Below are 26,090 nucleotides of genomic sequence, written 5' to 3'. Positions count from 1 at the left end.
CGCCTGGGCGTTATCATACAGCAGAAAGTCAAGCTATACATGCATGTGCGCACATGACAGACTGTTGTAGATTTTATCAGGGTTCCGCTATCTCATAATATTTATAAGAATAGGTTTAAGCTATAATCTGTCAGAGGTCAACTGTTCTTGGTGACGTGCGTGGAAATGGTCCAGATTGTCTCGTGCTTAGTAAGTAAGTAGACGATCAAATCACTTATATTTACCCACATCTGGGACAAAAGCGTTTCCTGCACATCGTACCCATGCATTTCATGCATTGATTGTATACCTGCACAAGTGGGACTGGCATAGAACATAAATTTACGTATATACGTCAATGTCCACACAACAACATACATCACACGCATGTACGGGCCTACACCTAGTAGCAAAGATGTCATATGAGTGAATGAGTGAGTGAGTTGGGTTTAACGCCGCTTTTTAACAGTTTTCCAGTTATATCGCGGCGTGTCAGCTTAATGTGGGAGGAAAGCCCGAAGTGATGCACATCTCAGACGTTTACCACTTCGGTGAAACCCACGAGCACGGGTATGGTGTTGACAAACCTAGAAACATAATCGGGGCGAACCGGGATTCCCACATTCCGAACCCACAATCATAGGTTTCCGGCGTGCCCAAGGGACGCAACTCTGCACAACGAATCGCGGCCCCTTAGACGACTGGGCCACCCGTGCCCCCTTGTCATATGAATTATATTGAATGACAAGTATAAATATCATTATCTCATTCTTATGAAAATTAAAAGATACCAACAAATTTCATGCAAAGGCAAGTCAAGTGTTCACCTGAACAAAAATAACCGTGGCTTTCGCCAAAGTGTAAAGACTTCTAGGCTTTCCTCCCACATTAAGTTGACACGCCGTGATATAACTGGAATACTGTTCAAAGCGGGGTTATAAAACCAAACTCACTCACTCACTATACGCGACAAATGCCAATGCATTTGATGTATCTATGGCATGGTGGAACAATGTAACAATGACGTTACGACTTAACTTTCAGTTTTCGGCAGCATATTCGCACGACTCAGTTTTGGCATTCCGTGTGCGGATCCTGCACAGTTTGTTGCTGAACACGCACAATGTCTGACAGACAACAATATAACGTTTACTCTACCAAATGGCGTCAACGTAACGGCCGAAAACGTTGTGGAAACGTTGACGACGGTGTTGACTTTGGCGGACCCTACTACTATGTGCAGGTTGGTTTGCGGTTTCTTCCTCCTTTATTTAGTTGTGCTCACCCCAGAGGGACCCAGTACTCTACTGCGAAATCAGAACGAATTGTCGGGCTCTGTGACGTGGCTGATCGCGTTTCGCTCGCACCGATGACACGGGTCGCTGCTCATGGTATCAATCACTGGTTTGCCTGGTTTACACGATTAAGCTGGAATATTGCTGACTTTCATATGTACCTCGATTAGTTATGTACCAATGTATGATAGGTACCCGATACATCGCAAAGAACAATGAAGAACGAAGCGTGGATTATTTCACGATAAATCATTGTTCTATCACGACGTCATTTCTAGAGATTCGAACAAGCGCTCAAAACTTGATGACGTCGTTAATTGTTGTCAAGAAAATATGTCTTGAGAGTTGTTGTCCATAGATGTAGCTGGGTTACGTAGATAATCGCATTCAAATGCGGGAGAGATATAATAATCGGATACCGATAATCGACGCGAAAATGTGAGAATAACCAGGAAATACCAAATGTAATCCCCTGTACATCAAATGGACTTGGCCGACATTGCCCGTATTCAGGGAGTCATCAGTATTTAAATACGGGTAAACGTTTTGTAAGCTTGTACATTTTCTTGACATCCACAGAAAGGCTGTAAAATTGTTGATATATCACGGTTTATTCTCCCTGTAGTGTTTTATTGTATGATGCTCCCACTCGTCGTTTATTTCTTGAATAAATACATCTGTGTATGTTCTTCAAACATAAACAAATATCACATACAGAGGAAAGTAAGAATTGATCAGTGAGTAAGTGAGTGAGTGACTTCAACGCCGCTTTGAACAGTATCCCAGTTATATCGCGGCGTGTCAGCTTGATGTGGGAAAGAACCTGAAGTGGTGAAGGTCTGAGCCATTTACCACTTTATTGAAACCCACGAGCACGGGTATGGTGCTGACAAACCTAGAAACATAACATTCATAGGTTTCTGGAGCGCCAAATGGACACACCCCTTCACAACGAATTCTGGCATATTAGACGACTGGGCAACCCGTACCCCAAAATCAGGATGAAACACACGGGAAGAGGTATGGCTTTGACCAACAATAGATCACAATCTGCGGAGGATTCGTAGCCACTGGCAACTCAGCACAGAGAGTACTGACGCCTTGGACGATTGGTCCATATTTTGAATGTCAATCGACAATTCTTGTGTGCGTTGAGGAAAGAGGGGGTGGGGGTGTGGGGTGTGGGTGAGGCAAACACTTACTTTGGCATGTGCTTGAAGCTACAGTCTGTTCGTTTGCCTTTGTCTCAAGCTTCTGTTTACATGCCCGACAGCAACCTTGACGCGTGGGGCAAGGCTCTAGAGTGTGTGGTCAGCCTTGCGGAACAGTGTCCGAGTGCAGGGGGAGGAACCACCTACTCTGGCCAGAAACTTGATGAACTCAAGAAGATTCAACTTGAGACGTGTTTTCATCTCAAACGTAACTACTGAAACACCGAATTCAACCATCTACCCGAGGCAAGGGAGTTGACTAACTGTAACTGTCCAGTTCCATGTGAAAAATGGACTTTTACAATTAGTTAACTTTTTGCCTCGGAAAAATAGATTCAACATTCACCACAACCTTAAAATTTGTATTGTAAGCCTCAACGAGATCATGTACATATTTCGATTTATAATAAGTTATTGTACTTGTTATGTGAATACGGAATCATGTCAATAATGGTCTTTAAACGAGTACACTCTTTAAGCAGCAAACGCCAATGGTGGCACCGCAATTCGTTGCGCAAAGTTGCGTCCCTTGGGCGCACAAGAAACCTATGACCGTGGGTTTGAATCCCGGTTAGCCCTGATTATGCTTCTAGGTTTGTCAGCACCATGCCCATACTCGTGGGTTTCAACAAGGTGGTAAACGTCTGAGACCTTCGTCACTTCAGGCTTTCCTCCCACAGTAAGCTGACACGCTGCGATACAACTCTGTCTGGATATAACTACAGCTCCACGATGGAGCATTGCATCCATTATGCGTGTCAGGAACCGACGATCGTTGGTTCGAATGCAAGATTCCCCACGGATTATGCCTCTGGGTTTTCAGAAGCATGTCAGACCTCATGGGTTTCACAATGTGGTAAACGTCTAGGACCTGTGGCCTCCCTCAACATCAAGCCGACATGTAGTCATTTAACTGAAATACTGTTCAAAACGGACTTAAACCCAAGGTCACTGACTCACTTCCTCAATAGTAGAATGTTCTTATAGCCTCTAAACAGCCACCATTTGACACTTAGGCGCTGGCTCAGCGATGATCATCCCGACAGGGGGGCAGGTGCACCAGCAGAGAGGCGGCACCCTGAGACTAGCATGTGCAGGGGTGGGGCCCGGGGATGGGGCTGTCTTCCATTGGACGGACATGAACTACCACGTCATCAACAATACAAAGGGAAGGTAATGTTACATCGAAGAAAAGGGAGGTCGTTAGGACGTTATTAAGAATAGTCTTGTTGATAGAAGATGCTTTGCCATTTAGAATGTTAACCCTGCCCATGGGTATCCATTGTGGACATTCTCATATCTTGATGGCGTTGTAAGTTGGACGACGTTATTTTTAGAGGGAAGTGTCTCGTGAGTTGTTGCCCGTAGTTGTTGCTGGACAACGCAGATAAATGCTATGGCCGAACGATTGCATCCACTGTGGGTGAGTTATGACAATCGGTACAGAAATTCAAGGTGCAAAATGCGAGAATGCACGGAAAAAGACACTCTTAACCCCCCTGTTAATGTCCGACTTGTCCGACATTTCCGAGATCGAATAGTATTCAGGGAGTCGTCAATATTTAAATACCGGTAAATAGGTTTAAAGCTCGTACGTTATATTAACATCCTGAAAGAGGCTGGAGATAACGTAAGTTGCGGCTACATGGATCGGGTGATCAGGCTCAGTGACTTGGTTGATTGCATTCCATCCTGTCCCAATCGTATTGTAATCATCTTCAGAAATCATGAACTTGAGATAGTTATGTTTGTATCTCAATGTATTTGAACTCAGTCATAGAGTTATTTTCAAGAAATCAAATGCTAAATTTGCAGAAGTTTCCTGTTAACCAAATTGATAAATGTACATGAAATCATTATCGATGTCCTGCTTTATTTTTTGCTCATAATTACGTACCTGACATGTTTATGCCTGTTTGGTCTGTTTGAGAGTGCATGCCTGACACGTTGTTTTATCTGTTTGAGAGTGCATGCCTGACACGTTGTTTTATCTGTTTCAGAGTGCATGCCTGACGTGTTGTTTTATATGTTTCAGAGTGCATGCCTGCCACGTTGTTTTATCTGTTTCAGAGTGCATGCCTGACACGTTGTTTTATATGTTTCAGAGTGCATGCCTGCTACGTTGTTTTATCTGTTTCAGAGTGCATGCCTGACGTGTTGTTTTATATGTTTCAGAGTGCATGCCTGCTACGTTGTTTTATCTGTTTCAGAGTGCATGCTTCATACTATGTTTTATATGTTTCAGAGTGCATGCCTGCTACGTTGTTTTATCTGTTTCAGAGTGCATGCTTCATACGTTATTTTATCTGTTTCAGAGTGCATGCCTGCTACGTTGTTTTATCTGTTTCAGAGTGCATGCCTGCTACGTTGTTTTATCTATTTCAGAGTTCATGTCACTGATATGGGGACATCGTCTATCCTTGTCTTCAGCAATATACAGGACAGTGATGCTGGCTCCTATTTTTGTGGGGGTTTCTCCCATGCTGCAGACGTATCAGATTCTGTCGCAGTGAACGTGTATGGTAAATGCGTGTGTCTCTTTACAGTGTGACATGATGACTGAGTTTACGCCGCTTTTAGCAATATTCCGACCATATCACTGCTTCGCACATGATACTCAAACATGTCTTTGACGTGACGTGCAAACGCTTCAACCACGAGGCTACCCAACTGTCTGTTTTTACTTATATTTGTAATTCTAGTCTTTCACTACACTTCACATCATTGTATCTTTAAACTGAAAAGCGTATTGTGTTGTTAGGCATTACGGTGCTGGTATAACTTACAGATTAGAGGATAACTTTAATTGAAAAATAACGTCAACCTCTTTTCAAAACATTGGTATTTTACCAAATCTAATAAAACGAAACGAATGTAACATTTCGTAATCGCAGTTTTATATAACAGCATGAAGCATGGTGTTACCGAGAATATGTATACTAGGTATATAACGAGTATTTGCAGCTTGAATGACCCGTTAACTTCGATATATTGTTAATTCCAGATGCCTTTTATGTTCCCACCGTCGACTGTGGCATCATGGAGAATGTCCACGCTGCATTCCAACAGTGTGTTGGGTATTACAACATCACGGGGATGATGTTCCCTGTGCCACAGGGAGATGCGGACATAGTTATCAATGCAGCCAATGTCTTCTTTACTCAAGATGTTCCAGAGATGTGCAGGTGAACCAATGGTCCATCATTAATAGGGGTGTCGCAAACATTACCCGTATTAAATAATAGCTCAATTTCTATGTAAAGAGATTTTCACAGCCACACAAAACCACATTAAAATCACGATGTATAAAGCAGGGATAATATTATTTAATGTCACTGACAGATATCATCATCATCATCATCATTATTTTTATTATTAAAATGTGTTTGCTGCTTCTATTTGTACTAGGATGAGGCGTATATATGTTAAAAACGACAGGGGTATTTATGTTCGTATATCTGTCAAAGTGGGATACAGTTTTATTGAAAAGGTGTCGGGTGCACTTAAATTATATTTTAAAAGGCTGAATAAATTCAATACTTCATTCGGGAAATTTGCGTTTGTAGGCCAAAATATTTTTTTTTAATACTTCAACATGATGAGTGTACTTCAAAAAGTGGTGTGTGTTCTCTGGATGCGGGTGTGCGTCAAACAAAAGAGGAACACCGTAAAAGTGTATAATATTGGAGAACTTTCCTTTTCGAATCACTGCAATAGTAAAACTAAATGTTAACGAGACAGGTGAGCATACCGAGTCTTTACCACTAACACCATTGCACACATCGGATTTATTGCGTTTAGAAAACGAAGGCAGTTCAGCCTGGCTGCACGGTGTGTCACTGCGATATCGGCTGAGTGTCTCAACCGGAACAGGTCGAAAGGCTGGCTGGATTACTTCCATACCGGAAATGACGTAGTGGACGGAATGGCGGTTATTTGTGAGGCTTACATGTCCGGTGAGTTCATGTGAATTGTAAGTTTATGCCATGCTATGTTTGTTATGTTAACGTGCAACCCTGCGAATACGGTGCCTGAATAATATTTGAACAAGTATATGACTAAGAAAAAACAGAAACGATTTGGTATTTGACAGAAGTAACCCTTGGATACCCTATTAAGACACAGTATACTGACTCCGAGCCGATCAGTCCTTGTTTTATCCCCTTATATGCGAGCGCCAGGCAGTACCATCTGAGTCCTGGATTGCCATAAAATCTTTTCACCTGTATTTGACATTAAATGAATATTATGTATACGTGCACGAGGTGCTCACATAGACACTCATAGCTTGTCCACTGAACTTGCATTGCCTATAAGAAATCATTATTCGTTTTAACAATTGTTACATCTTGGAACACGATCTCTCTCTATTACGGAAATATACTAATGATGGCATGTATTTGATATTCAAGGGTGTGATTTCAAAAATACTGTATATAATCATAATGTTATAACCATGTTTGCCTAGGATCCTACAACGCCAGCTGCGTGAGCTCTGTGGAAGACAGTTTGGTTCGCTGTGTAAACGAGGAATACAAGACCTGGCTATCGCAGCCTGTGGAAACTCATGGGGTTGGAAAAGCAAGTACTACAATGTGCAGGTAGTAGACTAAGAATATAAGAAAACTAAGTGAGTGAGTGAGTTAAGATTTAAAGTCACATCGGCAATATTTCAGCCATATCTCGACTATAATGAAACTAAGAGATATTTGCTTGGCGTGAAAGAAGATTATAGAGAAGGTTAGTTTTGACATCGTAGTTACGTTGCCTCTCTCTCTCTCTCTCTCTCTCTCTCTCTCTCTCTCTCTCTCTCTCTCTCTCTCTCTCTCTCTCTCTCTCTCTCTCTCTCTCTCTCTCTCTCTCTCTCTCTCTCTCTCTCTCTCTCTCTCTCTCTACTAAATATTCAATGGATATAGCCCTATGGCGGCATTACTCTCACTGTAAGTGGTGCACTAAATGAACACAATCAGGCAGTATAGAGCTGACCATGAGCATTCCTTGAGCTATTAACATTTGCCGAGAGTAAGCATCAACGTTGTCATTTCCACACTATCGATAACAAGACACCTCTCAGAAGTGGGATGAGACTAACCTGTTGTAAACATCCAGTGGTCAGTATAGATCTATACTGATAATAACTCCCTTTAATGACGTATCATATTGGGCTTAGATACCAAATACGTCCGGAAGAAAACCGTGGCCACTTCAACAAACCCTTCTTATCGTTACGACTGTCGTATGTCAGTGTTCAAGTAGGGGTGTTACGATCGTCCAAGAGCTTATATCAACTAGTGTAACGGAGCACACATTCTTCAACGAAAGTGTCGTTAAGTATATTATAGCCACATTTTATATTCACATCAACTGTGTTGTTCGAAGATTGTACAGCGCATCTTTGGACTGTGCGGAGAAAGTCCTACAAGTATGCAAGCCAAAGATGACCACCGTTGAGAGGTTCGCGGACGCCTACAAGAACATGAAGCCTAGCCAGTGTGCCACGGAGGGTAAGTGGGGCCAATTCAAACCTTAAGCATTAAGACCCCGACATCAATATCTATCATGATTAGTGGTTGTAAGGATTAGCCTGTTTCGTCCTTGCCTTGCCAGGCTACATACATACTTTTTTAAGTGAGTGGCGGATGTTACGGAAGGGCAGGACATGCTTACCCTTTTCGCGAACCTGGTGTCATCACTGATTTTCAGTGATCCATTCATATATTTGCAATACAGTAAACTACCTTTAGAACGAACACGCTTATAACGAACTGACGGATGTAACGAACTTACTTTTTGTCCCGATTATTTGCTGCAGTTATGCTGTATATATGCTTATAACGAACTGCGGTTATAACGAACTAAAACTAGTGGTCCCGTTGAGTTCGTTATAACCGTAGTTTACTGTACTATTTTGCTGTTTACGTCCAATGAAATATGTTTCGTCGGATAATCGAGACTGCTTATTCTGTGGAGTCATATTTACTTTAAATTGTCATCGTGCACTCACATATTGGGAACAGCTATTAACATGTTCAATAGAGTAGAGTATAAAAACCATAACGTACAGTTGTATTGAAGCGATCTGTATTGAAGTAAACATCAGCCAATCATACCATTGTACATGTAGATGGAAAACCCGGTCCTGTGACAGATCCATGAGTATGTTCAGACATTGGTGAGCTCCACGCAAAGTACAGACAGTGTCTGGTCCCGGGGATGTACAATGTTACATTGCCCAGCCTCATCACAGGTTCAGAGATGGCATATACTATACCAGCACTGGTGGTGCTGCAGACATCGGCGGACACTTGCAGGTATACGCGGATGTCCGAGACATCCTAGGCACGTTTCACACATTGAAGTATATACATATATGTTTCACATCCTAGATATCTTCTTTGATAGGCATTTAGAAGTTGGAGTACTGAGGATGGGAAACATATATGGCGTATATATATACATGTAATGATATGATATCCTGATATCCTGATCTGTGCGTGCAATATATCTAGGATGAGTAAGGATAAGAATTAATGGATAAAAAACTTCTTTATTACAATTTAGAGCGACGTTTCGGTGTTGTCGACGTTTCACTTGCTTGATAACGGTGTTAGAACCTACACCGGAACGTCGCTCTTAATTGTAATAAAGAAATTGTGCACACACTGAGATATATACCTCATGTATCCCTGATATCCCAGATACACAGCAAGCACTGAGGTAGATACGTCATATGGCCGTGATGTCCCAAATACATTGCACACACTGAGGTATATACGTCATGTATCCCTGATATCCCAGATACACAGCAAGCACTGAGGTATATACGTCATATAGCCGTGATGGCCCAGATACAGTACACACACACACTGAGATATATACCTCATGTATCCCTGATATCCCAGATACACAGCAAGCACTGAGGTGTATACGTCATATAGCCGTGATGTCTCAGATACATTGCACACACTAAGGTATATACGTCATATAGCCGTGATATCCCAGATACATTGCACACACTGAGGTATATACGTCATATAGCTGTGATGTCCCAGATACATTGCACACACTGAGGTATATACGTCATATAGCCGTGATATCCCAGATACATTGCACACACTGAGGTATATACGTCATATAGCCGTGATATCCCAGATACATTGCACGCACTGAGGTATGTACGTCATATAGCCGTGATGTCCCAGATACAGTGCACACACACACTGAGATATATACGTCATGTATCCCTGATATCCCAGATACACAGCAAGCACTGAGGTGTATACGTCATATAGCCGTGATGTCTCAGATACATTGCACACACTAAGGTATATACGTCATATAGCCGTGATATCCCAGATACATTGCACACACTGAGGTATATACGTCATATAGCTGTGATGTCCCAGATACATTGCACACACTGAGGTATATACGTCATATAGCCGTGATATCCCAGATACATTGCACACACTGAGGTATATACGTCATATAGCCGTGATATCCCAGATACACAGCAAGCACTGAGGTATATACGTCATATAGCCGTGATATCCCAGATACATTGCACACACTGAGGTATATACGTCATATAGCCGTGATATCCCAGATACATTGCACACACTGAGGTATATACGTTATATAGCCGTGATGTCTCAGATACATTGCACACACTGAGGTATATACGTCATATAGCCGTGATGTCCCAGATACATTGCACGCACTGAGGTATATACGTCATATAGCCGTGATGTCCCAGATACAGTGCACACACTGAGGTATATACGTCATATAGCCGTGATGTCCCAGATACATTACACGCACTGAGGTATGTACGTCATATAGCCGTGTTGTCCCGGATACATTGCACGCACTGAGGTATATACGTCATATAGCCGTGATGTCCCAGATACATTGCACGCACTGAGGTATGTACGTCATATAGCCGTGATGTCCCAGATACATTGCACGCACTGAGGTATGTACGTCATATAGCCGTGATGTCCCAGATACATTGCACACACTGAGGTATATATGCGAATCATATGAACTTGTCGGTACATGTACAGGGCAGTGTTTATACTGATGGCACATGAATTTACAATGTATAGTCCTAATGTGTAGTTCTACCACTAACGTGATAGATCCCTGAAGGTCCAGGGTAGAATAACTTTTCAGCAACCCATGATTGCCGTAACTATTCTCGTAAGTGGCAACTAACGGGATCGGCTGGTCACGCTCGCTGACTTGGTTGATGCATGTCGTCGTATCCCAATTGATCGATCGATGCTCATTATATCAATCACTGGAGTGTCTTGTCCAGATTCGATCACTGACAGACCGCCGTCATACAGCTGGAATATTGTTGAGTGCGGCGTCAAACAAACAAACAACCAAACAAACAAACAAACAAACAAACCACATGAAGAGCTGTACTGTTTTGATACGATTAAACTGAATGATACCAATGATCATATAACCGAATTACTGAAATTTAAGATAACTTTCTCTTATTCGACACAATTGTACAAGTTTAGAAAACCAGAGTATCCTTCTAACGTAATGCACATTGCACTTCAGCAACAAAGCGTCCCTGGCTGCAGCTGTTCAGTGTGTGAAAGCCATCAGCAGAAACTGTGTGTATCACACCTGGTTCAATCTGATCCCTGTCCTTCCACTACAGGCAGAGATCGACCTCGCAATCCAGTATAAATGCGTTTTCATAAGAGGTTTGTCAATAATAAGTAACTATATCCTTAGGGAAAGCCTAAAACTGAAACCTTAGAACGTTATACAGTTTGCATTTTGTTGCCAAGACAATTTTACAGTCTCCGTGGGCAAATCGACTTTGTTCTAAACATGCCTCTGTCCAGGTAGGATGAGATGGTAATGTAACCGTTGACCTTCTAGCTCCAGACAGTTATACTCCCCAGAGAGCTGAGAATGACATATCGAGCGCACACTAATCCATTGACCGGGGAAGCAATAATACAGCACTTCCAGCATATATCAGTCTCAATATCTAAAACCGTTTGATAGCATGTATTATCAGGCAAGTTTTATATATCCTCAACAATTTCTCAAGAGCCGTTTCTATTGATCTTACAATCGGCCTTCTGTATAAGCAACCTATACCCTTCGCAAATAATTACACAAATAACTGTATAGTTCAAAATAAAATACCATTTAAAATATCATATCCTGTTTTCATTTTATTTTTGACTGAATGAGTAGTACTATATTTTTTGCAGGCGTTTTTAACAAATACTTCTGGATTTATTTCTCCAGAAATCCACGTCTCCCTCTCTATAATGCGTCGTGTGTGGCTCCCAAAGCCCCAGATGTGTTTACAGACCCCTGTGTTGTCCTGTAACATCAATGTGACATTTCCCTTTCACAAATTCTCTCTGTCCCCACAGCCTATAATGCGTCGTGTGTGGCTCCCAAAGCCCCAGATGTGTTTACAGACCCCTGTGTTGTCTGTCCTGTAACATCAATGAGACATTTCCCTTTCACAAATTCTCTCTATCTCCACAGCCTATAATGCGTCGTGTGTGGCTCCCAAAGCCCCAGATGTGTTTACAGACCCCTGTGTTGTCTGTCCTGTAACATCAATGAGACATTTCCCTTTCACAAATTCTCTCTGTCCCCACAGCCTATAATGCGTCGTGTGTGGCACCCAAAGCCCAAGATATGTTCGAGACTGCGTGGATGAAAATGGCCCACGATTATAACCTTTCGTATCAACAAAACATACAGGCCATGATATGTAGGTGAGTTGACGAAAAAGGTGTCCGAGCGAATACAAGAACCTCCTAAGAACAGTGAATATCATATGCAAATGCTACAATGTATGACGATCTGTGACTCGCATTCTGTGCATGCAACTTGCAGCTTGGACCCGTTCCACAAAGCTATCTTAGCGCTACGGCTGTCATAAGGCCATAGTAAAGTATGGAAATGACGACAGTTGTAGCACTAAGATCGCTTTGTGGACCCAGTTTGTATTTAATCATCACTCATTCCTGCAACAGTTTGTAAAAAGTAATCTGTGGCTCAGTAACTTTGTGTAAAAATATACTGGTTCAATGAAGGCTCGGATAAGACATGGATTTGCAACCATGTGATCCCTACCGTCTTTGAAATGTAAATTTGGCGAAAAAGCAGATTTATTGATTTTCAAAGAGCAAATGTCCAAGATACCCATCAGCAGTTATGTATTGTTCGTTTTTTAAATTTTTTAATCAATTTAAAAAAAAATATATAACAAACTCGAAATATTCTTTGAGTGCTAAGCGCCAGTACAGTTGATCGTTTGGATATAATATCTCTAACTTAAAGTATTTTCAAATGAAAATCCAATATAAGATAAAATGAACTGAAAGGTATTGTTTATTTTACTCTTCAGTTCACATCACTGTTGTATGTCTCTGAGCTGACATTCTGTGATATAACTGAAATAGTTTCAAACCGGCGAAAAATCAAAAGCACCCTCTACAGCTTGACATGTTATTCGTGCATTAACTGATCTTTAATGAGATATATGAATTAGTAGTATCTCTCTTATCAAGATATTTCGCTCTACCAGGTGAGGTTTGTTTAAACACTCACGAAACTAAAGAAACATTGACATTGTTAACCAGCTTCCGCAAGTATGTTGACATAGTCGCTACAACCATGATGTCTGACTGTGGTGACGAGGCTGTGAAGACGTTCCTTGCTGTCAACAACATCGTCGCTCCCGACAACGATCGCTGCCAAAGGTGTACGTAATCAATATTTACAAATAATATCATCTGAGACAAAGGGTTTGGCACTGATACTCGCTTTCCGGGTGTCGCTACCAGGCTTGTAATCCGATGATGCTCCAATCTGTCTGACAGCATAAATGTATCTTTCACGGGCTTTCAGTTCAAATATAAATTCAAGAGGTAAAGTCGTTTGGTGTAACGTCGCGTTCAAGATTATTGCACTTATTGATCGACGTGTCTGAGTAACAAGAGCAACAACAAGTACAATTCTTGAAGGACTTTTGGGATCCGCCAAACTAAATTACAGAACTCTGATCGCAAGATTTTATTTTATTTTCGCACTAAATAATACAACTGAACAGTAGAATGTTTCTATTTCAGTTGGTCACGCAGTGTCTATCCCCTATATCGTTGGATGACACGTCCTGAGGTCGGATGATATGTGACAATATCAATGTTCGATTAGTTGTGTATACATGTAATGCTGATAAAACATTTAATATACCAAGTTAAACTTCAAAAATAATTTTTCATTTTAGGGTTTAATTATGTACCTTCGAAGCTTTTAAAGACGATATTTAGATCTTTTGGGATCATGAATTAGTTCATTAACAATTCCGGATCCGGTTCAGTGTTCGTTTTCATCTACCTTAACACTACATATAAATAATGTTGTTACTGTGACACCCAGTGGAGTAGTGTAATGTAAACACTAATAACTGGCCTACATTTGAAATAGTTTATATATTAAATGTAGTGCATATTACATGTGCATCATGAAGAATTCCGTCCTTGAAACAAGTGCATTGGATTAGCTACTTATTTTACAATAATACCCATTGTTATTTTTTTAAAATTCTGTTATAATAGAAGTCCATTGTCCCCTTTTAACAATCAATTTAATTCTTTACTTACTTTAATGTTGTATAGCATATCAGTATATCAATATACTGTTGAAAAAACAACACTGATCCCTCAAACAGACAAGTTGTGTAGGGTATATAGTAATGATTAAGCACATGTTAAAAGTTTCAAATGGAGAATACACATACTTATTTTAACTAACATCTGACGTTACTTGCATGATACAGAATCGTTCCCAAGTTACATACACGTAACATTTTTACTTTCTGTAAGTAACATTAGTTCTTGGACAAGTTTGAATAAAAAAGGTTTGTTTCCAACAATATGAGTTTCATATATTTCTTTCTAATTTCAAATATAATGGACATTTCAGTATGAAATGAAACTCATCTTCAACAAAAAAACAAATTATATAAGGGTGGATCTTCAAAGATAGTTGATAAATGCTCTACATTATGCATATAGAAATGGATCTCTATCAGTATCCCCGAAAAACAAGTATTGATAACGTGCAATCCAAAGGAAAAGAAACAAAAATTAGTTTGAAAGAAATGGCACCCTATTTCTATCGAATACTGTAAGGGACATTCTCGCGATCTCGCATTCTCGCGATCTCGACCTTTGGAAAGGAGGTAAATATGCCCAAAACACGAGAATGCGAGATCGCGAGAACGCGAGATTTGGTGATCTCTTGACAATCCTTGGTTATGCCAGGTCTGCATGTTTAACTTACAATGCATGTTTAACTTACAATGCATGTTTAACTTACAATGCATGTTTAACTTACAATGCATGTTTAACTTACTATGCATGTTTAACTTACAATGCATGTTTAACTAACAATGCATGTTTAACTTACAATGCATGTTTAACTTACAATGCATGTTTAACTTACAATGCATGTTTAACTTACAATGCATGTTTAACTAACAATGCATGTTTAACTTACAATGCTTTTTAACTTACAATGCATGTTTAACTTACAATGCATGTTTAACTTACAATGCATGTTTAACTTACAATGCATGTTTAACTTACAATGCATGTTTAAGCAACACACAATAATTTATTATACAAATGCCTTACAACCGTAACTGCTTTCACACGTACACGTTGTGATATCGACAGCCTTAACGGTAGTTTGCATCATCTTCATCATTCTTCAAGATTCAGAAAAAAGAGCAGCGGATGGTGGACAAGGTCACTTAGAACCTCACCCTGATAAACTCCTCCGTTCTATACATGGAGGAAATTGTATATTTATACACATTAACGTGATAATGTAGTGATTCGCTCGCCCCATGTCAGACGGGTGGGAAATAAAGTGTTTTGTAGTAAAATAAACAAGTATATGTTAGTGATACTTTCTCGACCAGAGGAACATACATATATACTAAGTCAGTAAGAGCCAGGTATTATATACAAGGTTTACTCGTATTCATTGCCAGCTATTCCGAAGGTAAAATACAATATGGTTAGCCCAATAAAAAGAACAATACAATGATACAGTCTTGATGCCAATATTCGTGATTCCAACCCGTGGCTCACTGTAGACTTAGTCGATTCGAATATGGAGAACAGTCCTGTTTCCATCCACATTCGTTCAAAGTCTGCTGTCATCTGTTCCATACTTTCTCCCCAAGTAACCAGTATGTGTTCATGGATCCCAAGCCCTGTAACACAAACGTAGCAGTATGTACTACCACACCACACACCTTCATCTTGTTCATGTTGTCTGGCGACCGCCTCCGTGACCCTGTGGACGGTCGGGGGGTCGATCCCCGGCCGCGTCATACCAAAAGACGTTCTAAGACTGTGACCTGGCTTAAACAAGGACTCCTCGGCTCGGAGGCCGTATACTGTGTCTGAGTGTAGTATTCATGTATGGTATGGTATCTCAGTGGGCTGGCACTATGAAATCCCATTTCACCTCAACTCATGTTGTCTATCCACAATTATCGTAATATTAGTTTAATACCTTTACATGTTATACATCGAATCCAGTATGTATGCTTTAGACCATCATAGTTTTCATGTTCAACGCATTTGAACGAAAGTCCTATCTGAAGCATCTCGTACTAGACTCACCTTGACTTCAATACTTCCACGCGACCCGATGATAAAGATGCCACATCGATCCAAGATATTCTTAGTATCCACACTTATGTGGATTTTACAGGCTGTAGAATTGGAGGAAAGAAAAATCACAAATGTTATTTTTTCAACAACAATCATGGAAGAAACTTTAATATGATTTAATACAAACTGAAACATTGTCACCTGTAGATTAGGCCTTATAGTTAAGTTAGCAACATCCAGGCATAAAAAAAGTGAATGAAGTAGACTTTAAAAAAGTACAAAGAAGATGCAAAGTGTGTTTTTATCGTAATCATGAGTGAGTGAGTGAGTTGGGTTTAGCGCCGCTTTTAACAGTATTCCAGTTATATCACGGCGTGTCAGCTTAATGTGGGAGAAAAGCCCGAAGTGATGCAGGTCTCAGACGTTTACCACTTCGGTGAAACCCACGAGCACAGGTATGGCGCTGACAAACCTAGAAACATAATCGGGGCGAACCGGAATTCGAACCCACAATCATAGGTTTCTGGCGTGCCAAAGGGACGCAACTCTGCGGCGCCTTAGACGACTGGGCCACCCGTGCCCCCCGTAATCATGAGGGCAATGCACATGATATATTGGCCGTTATATCCGGATACGGTGGCCGGTGTTCTCTAAGGCCGATGCCCATTTTCTCTAGACTGGTGTCGGTATTCTCTATAACTAGATTGAAAAACGATGACATGCTTCAACAAAGTCAGCGAGCTTGCCTCAACTCTACTGGACGATTCCGTTAGTCGCCTCTTACGACATGCATAATCGCCTTTTACGACAAGCATGGGCTGCTGGAGACCTATTCAACCCCGGAACTAACTAACTAACGAACGAACGAACGAACGTTAAAATACAAGAAAATAACTACAAACCTTCTCCGTGAGATTCCATCCGAGAGGCAGTAATAACGGTATCGCCGAATAAGCAGTAGCGTGGCATCTTTTGTCCTACGACGCCGGCGCACACAGAACCTGAACAGTAGTAAAAGAGTTTACGGATTAAGGCAGACAAATTTATCTTACTTTGAAAATATACATGTATGTATGTAAACCCCTTTTCCACAATCTCTTCTTGTTGCTAAGAGCGAGTGAGTGAGTTGGGTTTCACGCCGCTTTTAACAGCATTCCAGTTATCTGCACAGTGAATCGCGGCGCCTTGGACCCGAGTCCAATGTACGATTCCGACCATATAATATGACAAGTATGTGTTTATAACTTCACTTTACAAACAGAAACCGCAAAATAAACTGCTGATCGAAGCTTACATAATACATGTTTTGTCTGTGGAAAAATTAATTACAAATTTGAAACTTTAGAAATGATCTGTGAATGAACATGCCGATAGATTGACTACTCAATGGTCAGACATATCTTTACCATCGAACCCTGTATAAAGCGATCGAAATATCTCTAAAGTCAGTACATATACCAACATATACTCAGAGAGTGAGTGAGTGAGTTGGTTTAACGCTGCTTTGAACAGTACGCCAGTTATATCACGGCTTGTCAGCTTAATGTGGAAGGAAAGCCCGAAGTGATGCAGGTCTCAGACGTTTACAACTTTGGCGAAACCTACGAGCACGGGTATTGTGCTGACAAATCTAGAAACATGACAGGTTTCTGGTGCGTCCAAGGGACGCAACTCTGCACAAAGTAAAGCTAGACATCAAGGATCATTTATAGTAACCAAACAACAAAAAATGACGAATGCCATGGCAACCACTGGTTGATTACACATACAAAACGTCACTAATAATTGATAAATACAACGAAATGAGAACTATAGACATAATATTTAATAATACCCTGTCATTTGGAAATAAAATAAAAACTTCGAAACATGTATCTCAATAAACATAAATATAAACATAAATATCAGAAATTGGGGCGATAAACATGTCCTTGTTAAAGTTTACAGTACATTATAGCTAAACTGGATTGAATTATCATTGAACCGCCAGCACGTTATCAGAAATGAGCGGGCCACTGTAACTTGATAATGCCCTCATATTGCTTGATGACGGGCCATTATCAAGCCCGTTGTTAGGTGACGTCATAGGGTAGGGAAAGTGACGTCACGTTTAATAATGACGTCATCTGGTTTGTTCTATGACGTTTCAATATGTGTTAAAGTGGGTCAGTGACATTCGTGTTGATTGCAGTAAATGTTTCAAAACCGATATTCTTGTTTCTTTTTATTTGATAACAAATTCCATCCATTTTGGCTATAATAACGGTAACGCTCTTTTTAGGCATTATCATTTCCAGAAGCCCTCGGTCTTCTGCAAATGATAATGCCCTGAAAAATAGCGTTATCCTTATAGTATTCAACTAACGTTTGTCGATGTTAGGTCTTTAGCTATATTTCTAAATGGCAATAAGGAACACTTTAAACTGTACCACCTGAAGATAATGCGTTCTGGATCGTTCATTGCTATTTGTATGCATATATTCAGTGTTCGAAATACCTGCCTGCCCGACCGTCCGAGACGGGTTGATTTCAACTCGGGCTGCCAGATTTTCAAATCCCCCTGCCCGACGGTCGGGTTATATTTCATATGTAAAAATATTCTAAATATTTCCGGATGATAAGCATTATTTACATGATGTATTCTAGGATATTAAATACAAATCTAACCTAAAACTATGGCATGAGCCGGGTATTTAGCAAGAGCTGCAATGCCAATAGAATCAAGGATTTCTCACCAGAATGAATGCCAACTCTGAGACGAAGCTTTTCATCCGGCAAATGTAGGATCTTGATGGTGTCTATTGCACGGAGGAGAGACAGGGACATTCGGGAGATCTCGGGCGCATGGCGATCTCCGTTCCGTACTGGTAATCCCGAGACGACCATGTAGGCATCGCCAATTGTTTCCACCTGCGAGGATACAATAATCGTAAGTGAATGAGTTAATTGTAATTAACGGCTCGTTTAAAAGCTCACAGGTTGTATACTTAGACCTTTAGGCATATGGGGAACCCTTACGAGAACCGTATTGTGCTGACATACCAATTATAAACAATGAGAGTCTGATATTCACTCAGGCCGATGGGGTATCCTAGTGGTAAAAGCGTAACCTCTTCACGCCGAAAACCCGGGTTCGATTCCCCACATGGGTACAATGTGTAAAGCCCACTTCTGGTGACCCCGCAATGGCTGGAATATTGCAAAAAGCGGCGTAAAACCATACTCACTCACTCACTTAGATTCACTCCAGAGATTAGCTGGTAGGACTAAGGGGAGCAAAGAGGTAATGGAATTAATTTTTTCATAGAGTTCATTTTGCTGTGTAACACGACATGTTTTCTATCGGATATTAAAGTGATAGATATTATTCTAATAATAAATCCATAATTCAATACTTTCGTGATATGGTTGGAAAGAATCCCCCATTGGGATTGACCAATAAAACACAAAAGAAAGAGAAGAATACTAATCCACATTAAGTTAAAATACTTATTTCCATTTTTAAGCATCGATAGGCACAAATATGATAGTAGTAGGTTATTATAAACTCGGAAATTGGACATTTACGGATATGAAGACAAGCAACCACACTTTAATGAAACGTAGTTAACAAATGATACGAGTTTGTGTGTGTGTGGCTACTTGTACTTCTCCGGACTTTAGGTGATTTGATGGTGCTAGCCTTCTGAGATACCATGCCGCAGTTTAACATAAACACCCCACGTGATACTGACTCCGAGCCGACCAGTCCTTGTTTCATCCCGTTACTGTCCAACGCCAGGCAGGGTTATAACAAGTAGCATATATTAACGTCTTTTGGTATGACGTGGTCAGGGGATTGAACCATTCACCTTCCGCGCTCTCTGGACAGAGGCTCTATCCTTTACCCCCCCCCCCCCCTCCCCCCCCCCCCCCCCCCCCCAACGGTGGCGGTCCGATTTCACATATGTACACAATATGTGATAGCATAAACGCGTTCTCAGGGTATCCACTTACTTTGTAAACGTCGTATCCGTCGATGATGTCGTCGAAGCAGGAATACAAGTCGTTTAGGAGATCAACGATCTATATATAACATTGATAAAAAGAATGAAACTATTTGAATGAGGTTTATCTTGTTTTACCACAGTTAGGCACTTATCTAACAGGAGAAATAAAACACACTTTGAATAATTCCCCCTGGGTCTATTTCATTCTGGAAATATCGTAAATATCCGGAGAATGCATCTTGCATCATTAATTCGAGATACACAATTGCGGTTGGTATGTTGCAAATGTAAAGTAACAGTTCGGCAATTCGTGCGGGAAACTTAACATGTTAGAAGCGTACATGACAATAATTGAAAAGGTCTAAGCAATCAGAATCCGACTTTAATGTGTAAGGTGAGATAAGATATTACCTGCATTGGTGTTGATCTGGCCGATAGTGTGGTGAAGCCGCAGATGTCGGTGAAACACACGGTTACCGACTCAAATGAATCAGGTTTTACTCTCAGGCCGAGTTTTAACTGGTTAGCAACAGACCTGAAATAATGAGTAGTACTTAAGTCTTTACAAAACATGTTTGGTGGTCAAAAACAACCCCTCTTGTATGTATAGTCCTTTATGAATACCTTGCGAAACAAGGGCGGTCGGGTAGTCTAGTGATTAAGGCGTTCGCGTGTCACGCCGAAGACCCGGGTTCGATTCCCGTCATGGGTACAATGTGTGGAGCCCATTTCTGGTGTCCCCCGCCGTGATATTGCAAGAATATTGCTAAAGGCGCGTAAAACCAACCATACTCACTCACTCGTCACGCCGAAGACCCGGGTTCGATTCCCGACATGGGTACAATGTGTGGAGCCCATTTCTGGTGTCCCCCGCCGTGATATTGCTAGAATATTGCTCACTCACAAACCCTTGCGAAATAAAAGTGACAAAACCCTTTTCAAATTCATAAGAAATCTCTAAAAGAAGAGTCGATTGTACGATTCCGAGTACATCATGAGCATGCGCATATGAATCACTATCAAATAGTGATGACACTCGATAAAGTGACGTATCCTGCCCCACCGATGGCAGGGCAACTTGACTAATTGGTTTAATATATAACTTTGTGTTTAAGTTATTACTTGCTCTCGTCGCTATGGTTAAACCATTGGCGATGACACTTTAAATCCATATACAACTAATGACTTAAAAATAGAGTTATATATTACACCAATTAGTCAAACACGGATGCCACCGTTGGGGCAGGATACGCTTACTTTATACAGAACACATGTCATATATATTAACTCTAGGTGTTTCCGTATCATTTTCTACAAGACTACCGGACACCCATGTTTGACAGTGGCTTAAAAACAAGAAATGGTTATTAGATTGGCTTGTATCAGATTAATAAAGTTTTGATAACGTTTGAAATTTCTTGATCAAATCCAATTTTCAAGTATACACATTCTTTTGCCCGACAGTTTACATCGATTACAATTACCATATATCATAATGAATACAGTTGAATATGACAATGATACACATAATGTCCCTTACAGTTTCAAGGGCAAGCGTTCTTCACAAAAGCTTAGCAAGAAACAAGATGTCAGCTTGTCATGAATCAAATGGATGTTATACATTACAGTCACGCTTTCTATAACGTGTGTTTTCATGATACGGTTTTGGTAAAGTAGCGTTTGGTGCAATGTGTTGTCTCCCCTTCACTGTTACTGACTTTGGAATGATCTGATGGAGGAGTTCATCCGTTCTCTTCTTCTCCTCCCGGACTCGGTGGGTCTTCTCATCCACAAGCTTCTCCAAGTTATTAGCGTACTGCTCCATACGACGAAGAAGGTTATCGAAGAAATTGCCAGATGCACCGAAACGTCTGAAACATAATTTGCTAACTGAACCTCAGTTTGATGACTAAAAGCAAGACGTATATGCCTTAAGTCTGTAGTTATCGACTGCAAGATTCTTCATTGAAGGCAGTATAATATACATCATCGGTTACGTGCTTCGCCATTGCGTTAATAACTGTGAATACATGTATAAGGATATTGATGTCTTTATTATCAAGCAGAATTGGTAGTTTAAAAACGTACGCCGCCATATCTTTAAGAACCCTCTTTACTGTCACAAATTGAGGTCTTTCTTTTGGATTTTCGGCCCAGCACTCTGCCATCAGGGATTTGATTGCATCCAACGAGGATGGTGCATCAAACCTCGGCCTCAGCGGATCGCTACCTCCCTGTTTAAGCTTGGATAGGACAACTGGAAGATGAGAACATGGCGAAATAAGACATAGGACGTGGCGTCTTTCTGACTGATTAAAGAAGAGTGATTGAGTATGATTCTACGCCACTTTTAGCAATATTCCAGCAATATCACAGCGGGGGAGACCAAAAATGGGCTTCACACATTGTACCTATGTCAGGAATCGAACCTGGGGCTTCGCCTTGACGAGCAATCGCTTTAACCACTAGGCTACCCGACCGCCCCGATAATATGAGAAACTCGGCAAAGCTATATTTCGTCTTGGTTGTAACACGGTGAGCTAATCACATCACAAGAAATCAGGGAATATCAACAATGAATGTAATGTTTTTTGAGTTTCATAGTTTACATTTGTAGTTTATATGCCACTCAGAAAGTCGAAAGTGATGCAGGTCTCTGACGTTAACCACTTTCGCGGAACCAACCACCCAGGGTTTGGTGCTGACAAACCTAGAAACATAAACGGGGAGAACCGGGATTCAAACCAATAATCACAGGTTTCTGGCGTGCCCAAGGGACGCAACTTTGCACGGCGTATTGCAGCGCCTTAGACGACTGGGCCACCCGTTATAACATGACGGAATAACTGTGGAGTAAATGAAATAGATATACCATCGATGCCGAGTGTCTCTGTCTCGTTTCCGAAAGGTGAATCTCGCGAAAACACTTCTTGTAGAATTATTCCAAAGCTGTACACGTCTCCTTCTCTGCTTCCACGTAGATCCTTGGCACGCAGGTGTTCGGGGGCACGCCATAAACAATCTGAAGAATGAACAAGTGACTTTATGAAGAATTTAAGTGATCCATTCATATTATTTTCACCACTATTTTGCCTTTTACCCCTAGTAGAATCCGTTTCGTCAGACAATCAAAACTGATTATTCCGGTTGTTGACGTGCAATTTTAATATCATAATTACACATCTAAAATGACTTTATTTAAACCTAACTCTTCACGCTTAAGGCGTTCGTCTTTAATTCATGACCAAAACCAATTTTTCGATGGCCATCGTTCACGTTTTAAACTGTACGTATATCCAATATTAACCATGAGGGTGGAACGCACAGTAAACCATCCTTCAATGACACATATGCTTGACGGTATTGATTGCTACTGTACGTGTAGCGCAGAATACGACAAAAGCAAACATCCTGATACGTACGAAGATCGGGAATCGTTAATAATAATACCAATAATAAAAATGATATTATTATATAATAATATTGACACCCCCACACGGAGACTCAAGTCAGACAACAAATCCCACCACCCTCGCTCTTCCCTCAAACGCTTATATTTACCAATCATTATGGGAGGGCGTGGTTTGATTAACGTTGGGGCTCTTCATGATTGCTTTGTGCACTTTTACACACATTTATTTGTCTGATGATCCTCTTGTGAAGCATGTCAAGACTCGTGATGAAAACAAGGCATTCCACAGTTTTCGAAAACGAGCCAAGGATGTGGGACATAATCTCAATGTCGGTGTTGATTTTGTTGGTGGTTCTGTACTGCTGGACGGTACAGAAATGAGTGTCATTCAAGTGAAGTGCCATATCAAGTCGGCCCACACTCAGTTTTTCAAGGAGATGCTATCAGAACGACCACTGCATCGAGTTTATGTGCAGTGAAGTCAGCTTCTCTGCAATGTCCTTCGCGTGGATGAGGTCGGCTGGCCTGAAAAGTGAAACAGAAGGCTTTCTGTTTGCTGCTCAGGACCAGTCACTTCCCACTCGAAACCGTCAATGTGTGATTTTGAATCAAAATGTAAATATGAAATGTAGATTATGTAATGAATTTAATGAGACTATCCAACACATTGTCAGTGGATGCCCAGCTTTGGCACAAACACAGTAGCTTAAGCGACATGATGGTATGGCTCGATCATTTTATTACCGTCTTCGCCATGCTTGTTGTTTTGACACAGAGGTCCATCCATGGTTTGACCCAGAATATGTAGAGGGCGTCATGGGCGTTTTTTAATAGGCACGTATACAGCCTCAGACATATCCAGGCCAACAAACCAGATCTTGTCCTTTTTGTTAAGTCCAATGAAATCATATATCTTATTGACTTTTCTGTCCCTTTTGACAGTTGTGTGATTGACAAGATTCGGGAAAAACATGGCAAACATGCAGACCTCGCTTTCGAAATGTCAACCTTGCATCCCAAGTACCAAGTTGTCCGACTCCCCATTGTTCTCGGTGCCTTAGGTTTGGTACCTCCCAATCTGTTGACTGACATTGGGAGTGTGCCCGGGTTTGCTACCAGGAATACAGCCCTCCTGACAATCTGGGTAATGCAGATGGCTGCAGTGTTGGGGAGTCCTAATATTCTCCGAAATGTTCTGGGTGGGTTTGACTAGGCAGCGCTTCCTGGGAGAAGTCCCATTCGCTGTCTGGGCTGCGTGAAGAGGGGGCAACAAGCCTGACTGTGCCAGGATCACCCAAACCCTCTTTGCTGCATTTTTTTAATTTTAATATGTACATAATAATACGATTCCAACTCCAATGTAAGTCATGAGCATGTGTTTCAGAATCAGTATGAACAGGTGTTCGCGAAAAGGTGAGTGACACCGGTCACAAACACGGGCACAGGACATCAATTGTTCACCTGAGAAAAATAGGGAATTGCATCGTACATCAATATTGTCATTGATGCAAATTAGGAAATGTCCTCCAAATGTCCAGCATAAAACATTTTAAAAGTTTAGCTGAATTAAAATAATAATAGCATCAACAACATGGTAACCTACTGTTCAACATTGTAACCAAATGCTGTACCTGTTTTAAATTCTTGAGATTTGAAGTCCGGCTTGAGTTGATTGAATATCTGATGCGGTCCGTAATCTGCTATTTTTACAGAGAAACAGTTGTCCACCAAACACACACTGCTGGTCAGCCGGCCATGCTTCTTCAGGGGGCTATCATGCAAGTAACACATGCCCTGGTTGTATGAACACATAGAAGTCATTACTGCATCATAAATGTCTTTCAATCCTTCTTCTTCAGATGTAATATCTCATAAATAAATTGCAAGTGATTCTGTGGCATTTGATTGGCAAACCAAGCAATATTTTTTTTCCGTTTATGTTTCCCTTACCCATCAAGAGTTTACATATCGATATGTGCGATAGTCCAATCATATTTAGCACAGGAAAGTGGCCTGGGTGTGGCAAGGGTGGAAACAAGACTTTTATAAAAAGGCTAGTGGCCGCTCTTACCTCGAGAAGATGGTATATAACATGCTATTGATATATTAGTTGTATCACATCGATCCGCAATGCGTTGGAAACAACAAAACATTGATACAACTAGCGTGTACTTGGACCAGTGTCAATACTCATGGTACATGTGTAGTACAATATGAAATATAGCAGAAGCATATATTTTCTAAAGAAAGTTAATATCATTTCCAAATTTAACACATTTTACAAGGTCTCTCGCAGAAATAAATAAATTGCATCATAGAGCGTAAAGACAAAACTATATACTCTATACATGTATATTCATATACTCCATCTCTGTATATTCACCCTTTGTCGCTTTTATTCATAATATATCAGGTAGAGTACTTTTTACCTTAAGGATGTCGGTGCAGAGTGAGAACTTGAACTGAGCATCCAGATTAACATCGCTGTTTCCAATTATATCCTATTAGAAAAA

At 40.8% G+C, this 26,090-nt stretch overlaps 2 protein-coding genes across 3 annotated transcripts; one reads left to right on the top strand and one right to left on the bottom strand.

Moving 5' to 3' along the window:
- Positions 1-66: 66 nt before the first annotated feature.
- LOC124134750 lies at positions 67-14,512 on the top strand. 2 transcript variants are annotated; one of them, XM_046499790.2, is made up of 14 exons: positions 67-193; positions 1,024-1,222; positions 2,548-2,693; positions 3,502-3,658; positions 4,871-5,007; positions 5,490-5,670; positions 6,287-6,441; positions 6,954-7,086; positions 7,865-7,989; positions 8,610-8,796; positions 11,063-11,211; positions 12,138-12,255; positions 13,126-13,247; positions 13,615-14,512. In XM_046499790.2, the coding sequence occupies exons 1-10, from the start codon at positions 166-168 to the stop codon at positions 8,639-8,641; spliced, it is 1,293 nt and encodes a 430-aa protein (XP_046355746.2). In that variant the 5' UTR covers positions 67-165; the 3' UTR covers positions 8,642-8,796; positions 11,063-11,211; positions 12,138-12,255; positions 13,126-13,247; positions 13,615-14,512. The 2 variants fall into 2 exon arrangements, with proteins under 2 accessions (XP_046355746.2, XP_048238459.1); XM_048382502.1 differs by lacking the exons at positions 12,138-12,255; positions 13,126-13,247; positions 13,615-14,512 and adding an exon at positions 11,902-11,923.
- Positions 14,513-15,279: 767 nt separating this feature from the next.
- Positions 15,280-25,373, bottom strand: LOC124134727 (atrial natriuretic peptide receptor 2-like). Its single transcript, XM_046499770.2, has 10 exons — positions 25,209-25,373; positions 23,038-23,187; positions 22,254-22,422; positions 21,884-22,036; positions 20,577-20,700; positions 20,173-20,241; positions 18,912-19,086; positions 17,079-17,177; positions 16,186-16,277; positions 15,280-15,770 (listed from the first exon to the last, which is right to left on the bottom strand). The coding sequence occupies exons 1-10, from the start codon at positions 25,366-25,368 to the stop codon at positions 15,714-15,716; spliced, it is 1,248 nt and encodes a 415-aa protein (XP_046355726.2). The 5' UTR covers positions 25,369-25,373; the 3' UTR covers positions 15,280-15,713.
- Positions 25,374-26,090: the final 717 nt, after the last annotated feature.

The sequence above is a fragment of the Haliotis rufescens genome, unplaced genomic scaffold, assembly GCF_023055435.1.
Source record: "Haliotis rufescens isolate VD_foot unplaced genomic scaffold, xgHalRufe1.0.p SCAF_4, whole genome shotgun sequence".
Taxonomy (NCBI): domain Eukaryota; kingdom Metazoa; phylum Mollusca; class Gastropoda; order Lepetellida; family Haliotidae; genus Haliotis; species Haliotis rufescens.
Note: the sequence above shows the minus strand (reverse complement) of the source record. Positions and strands in the feature narration are given on the sequence as shown.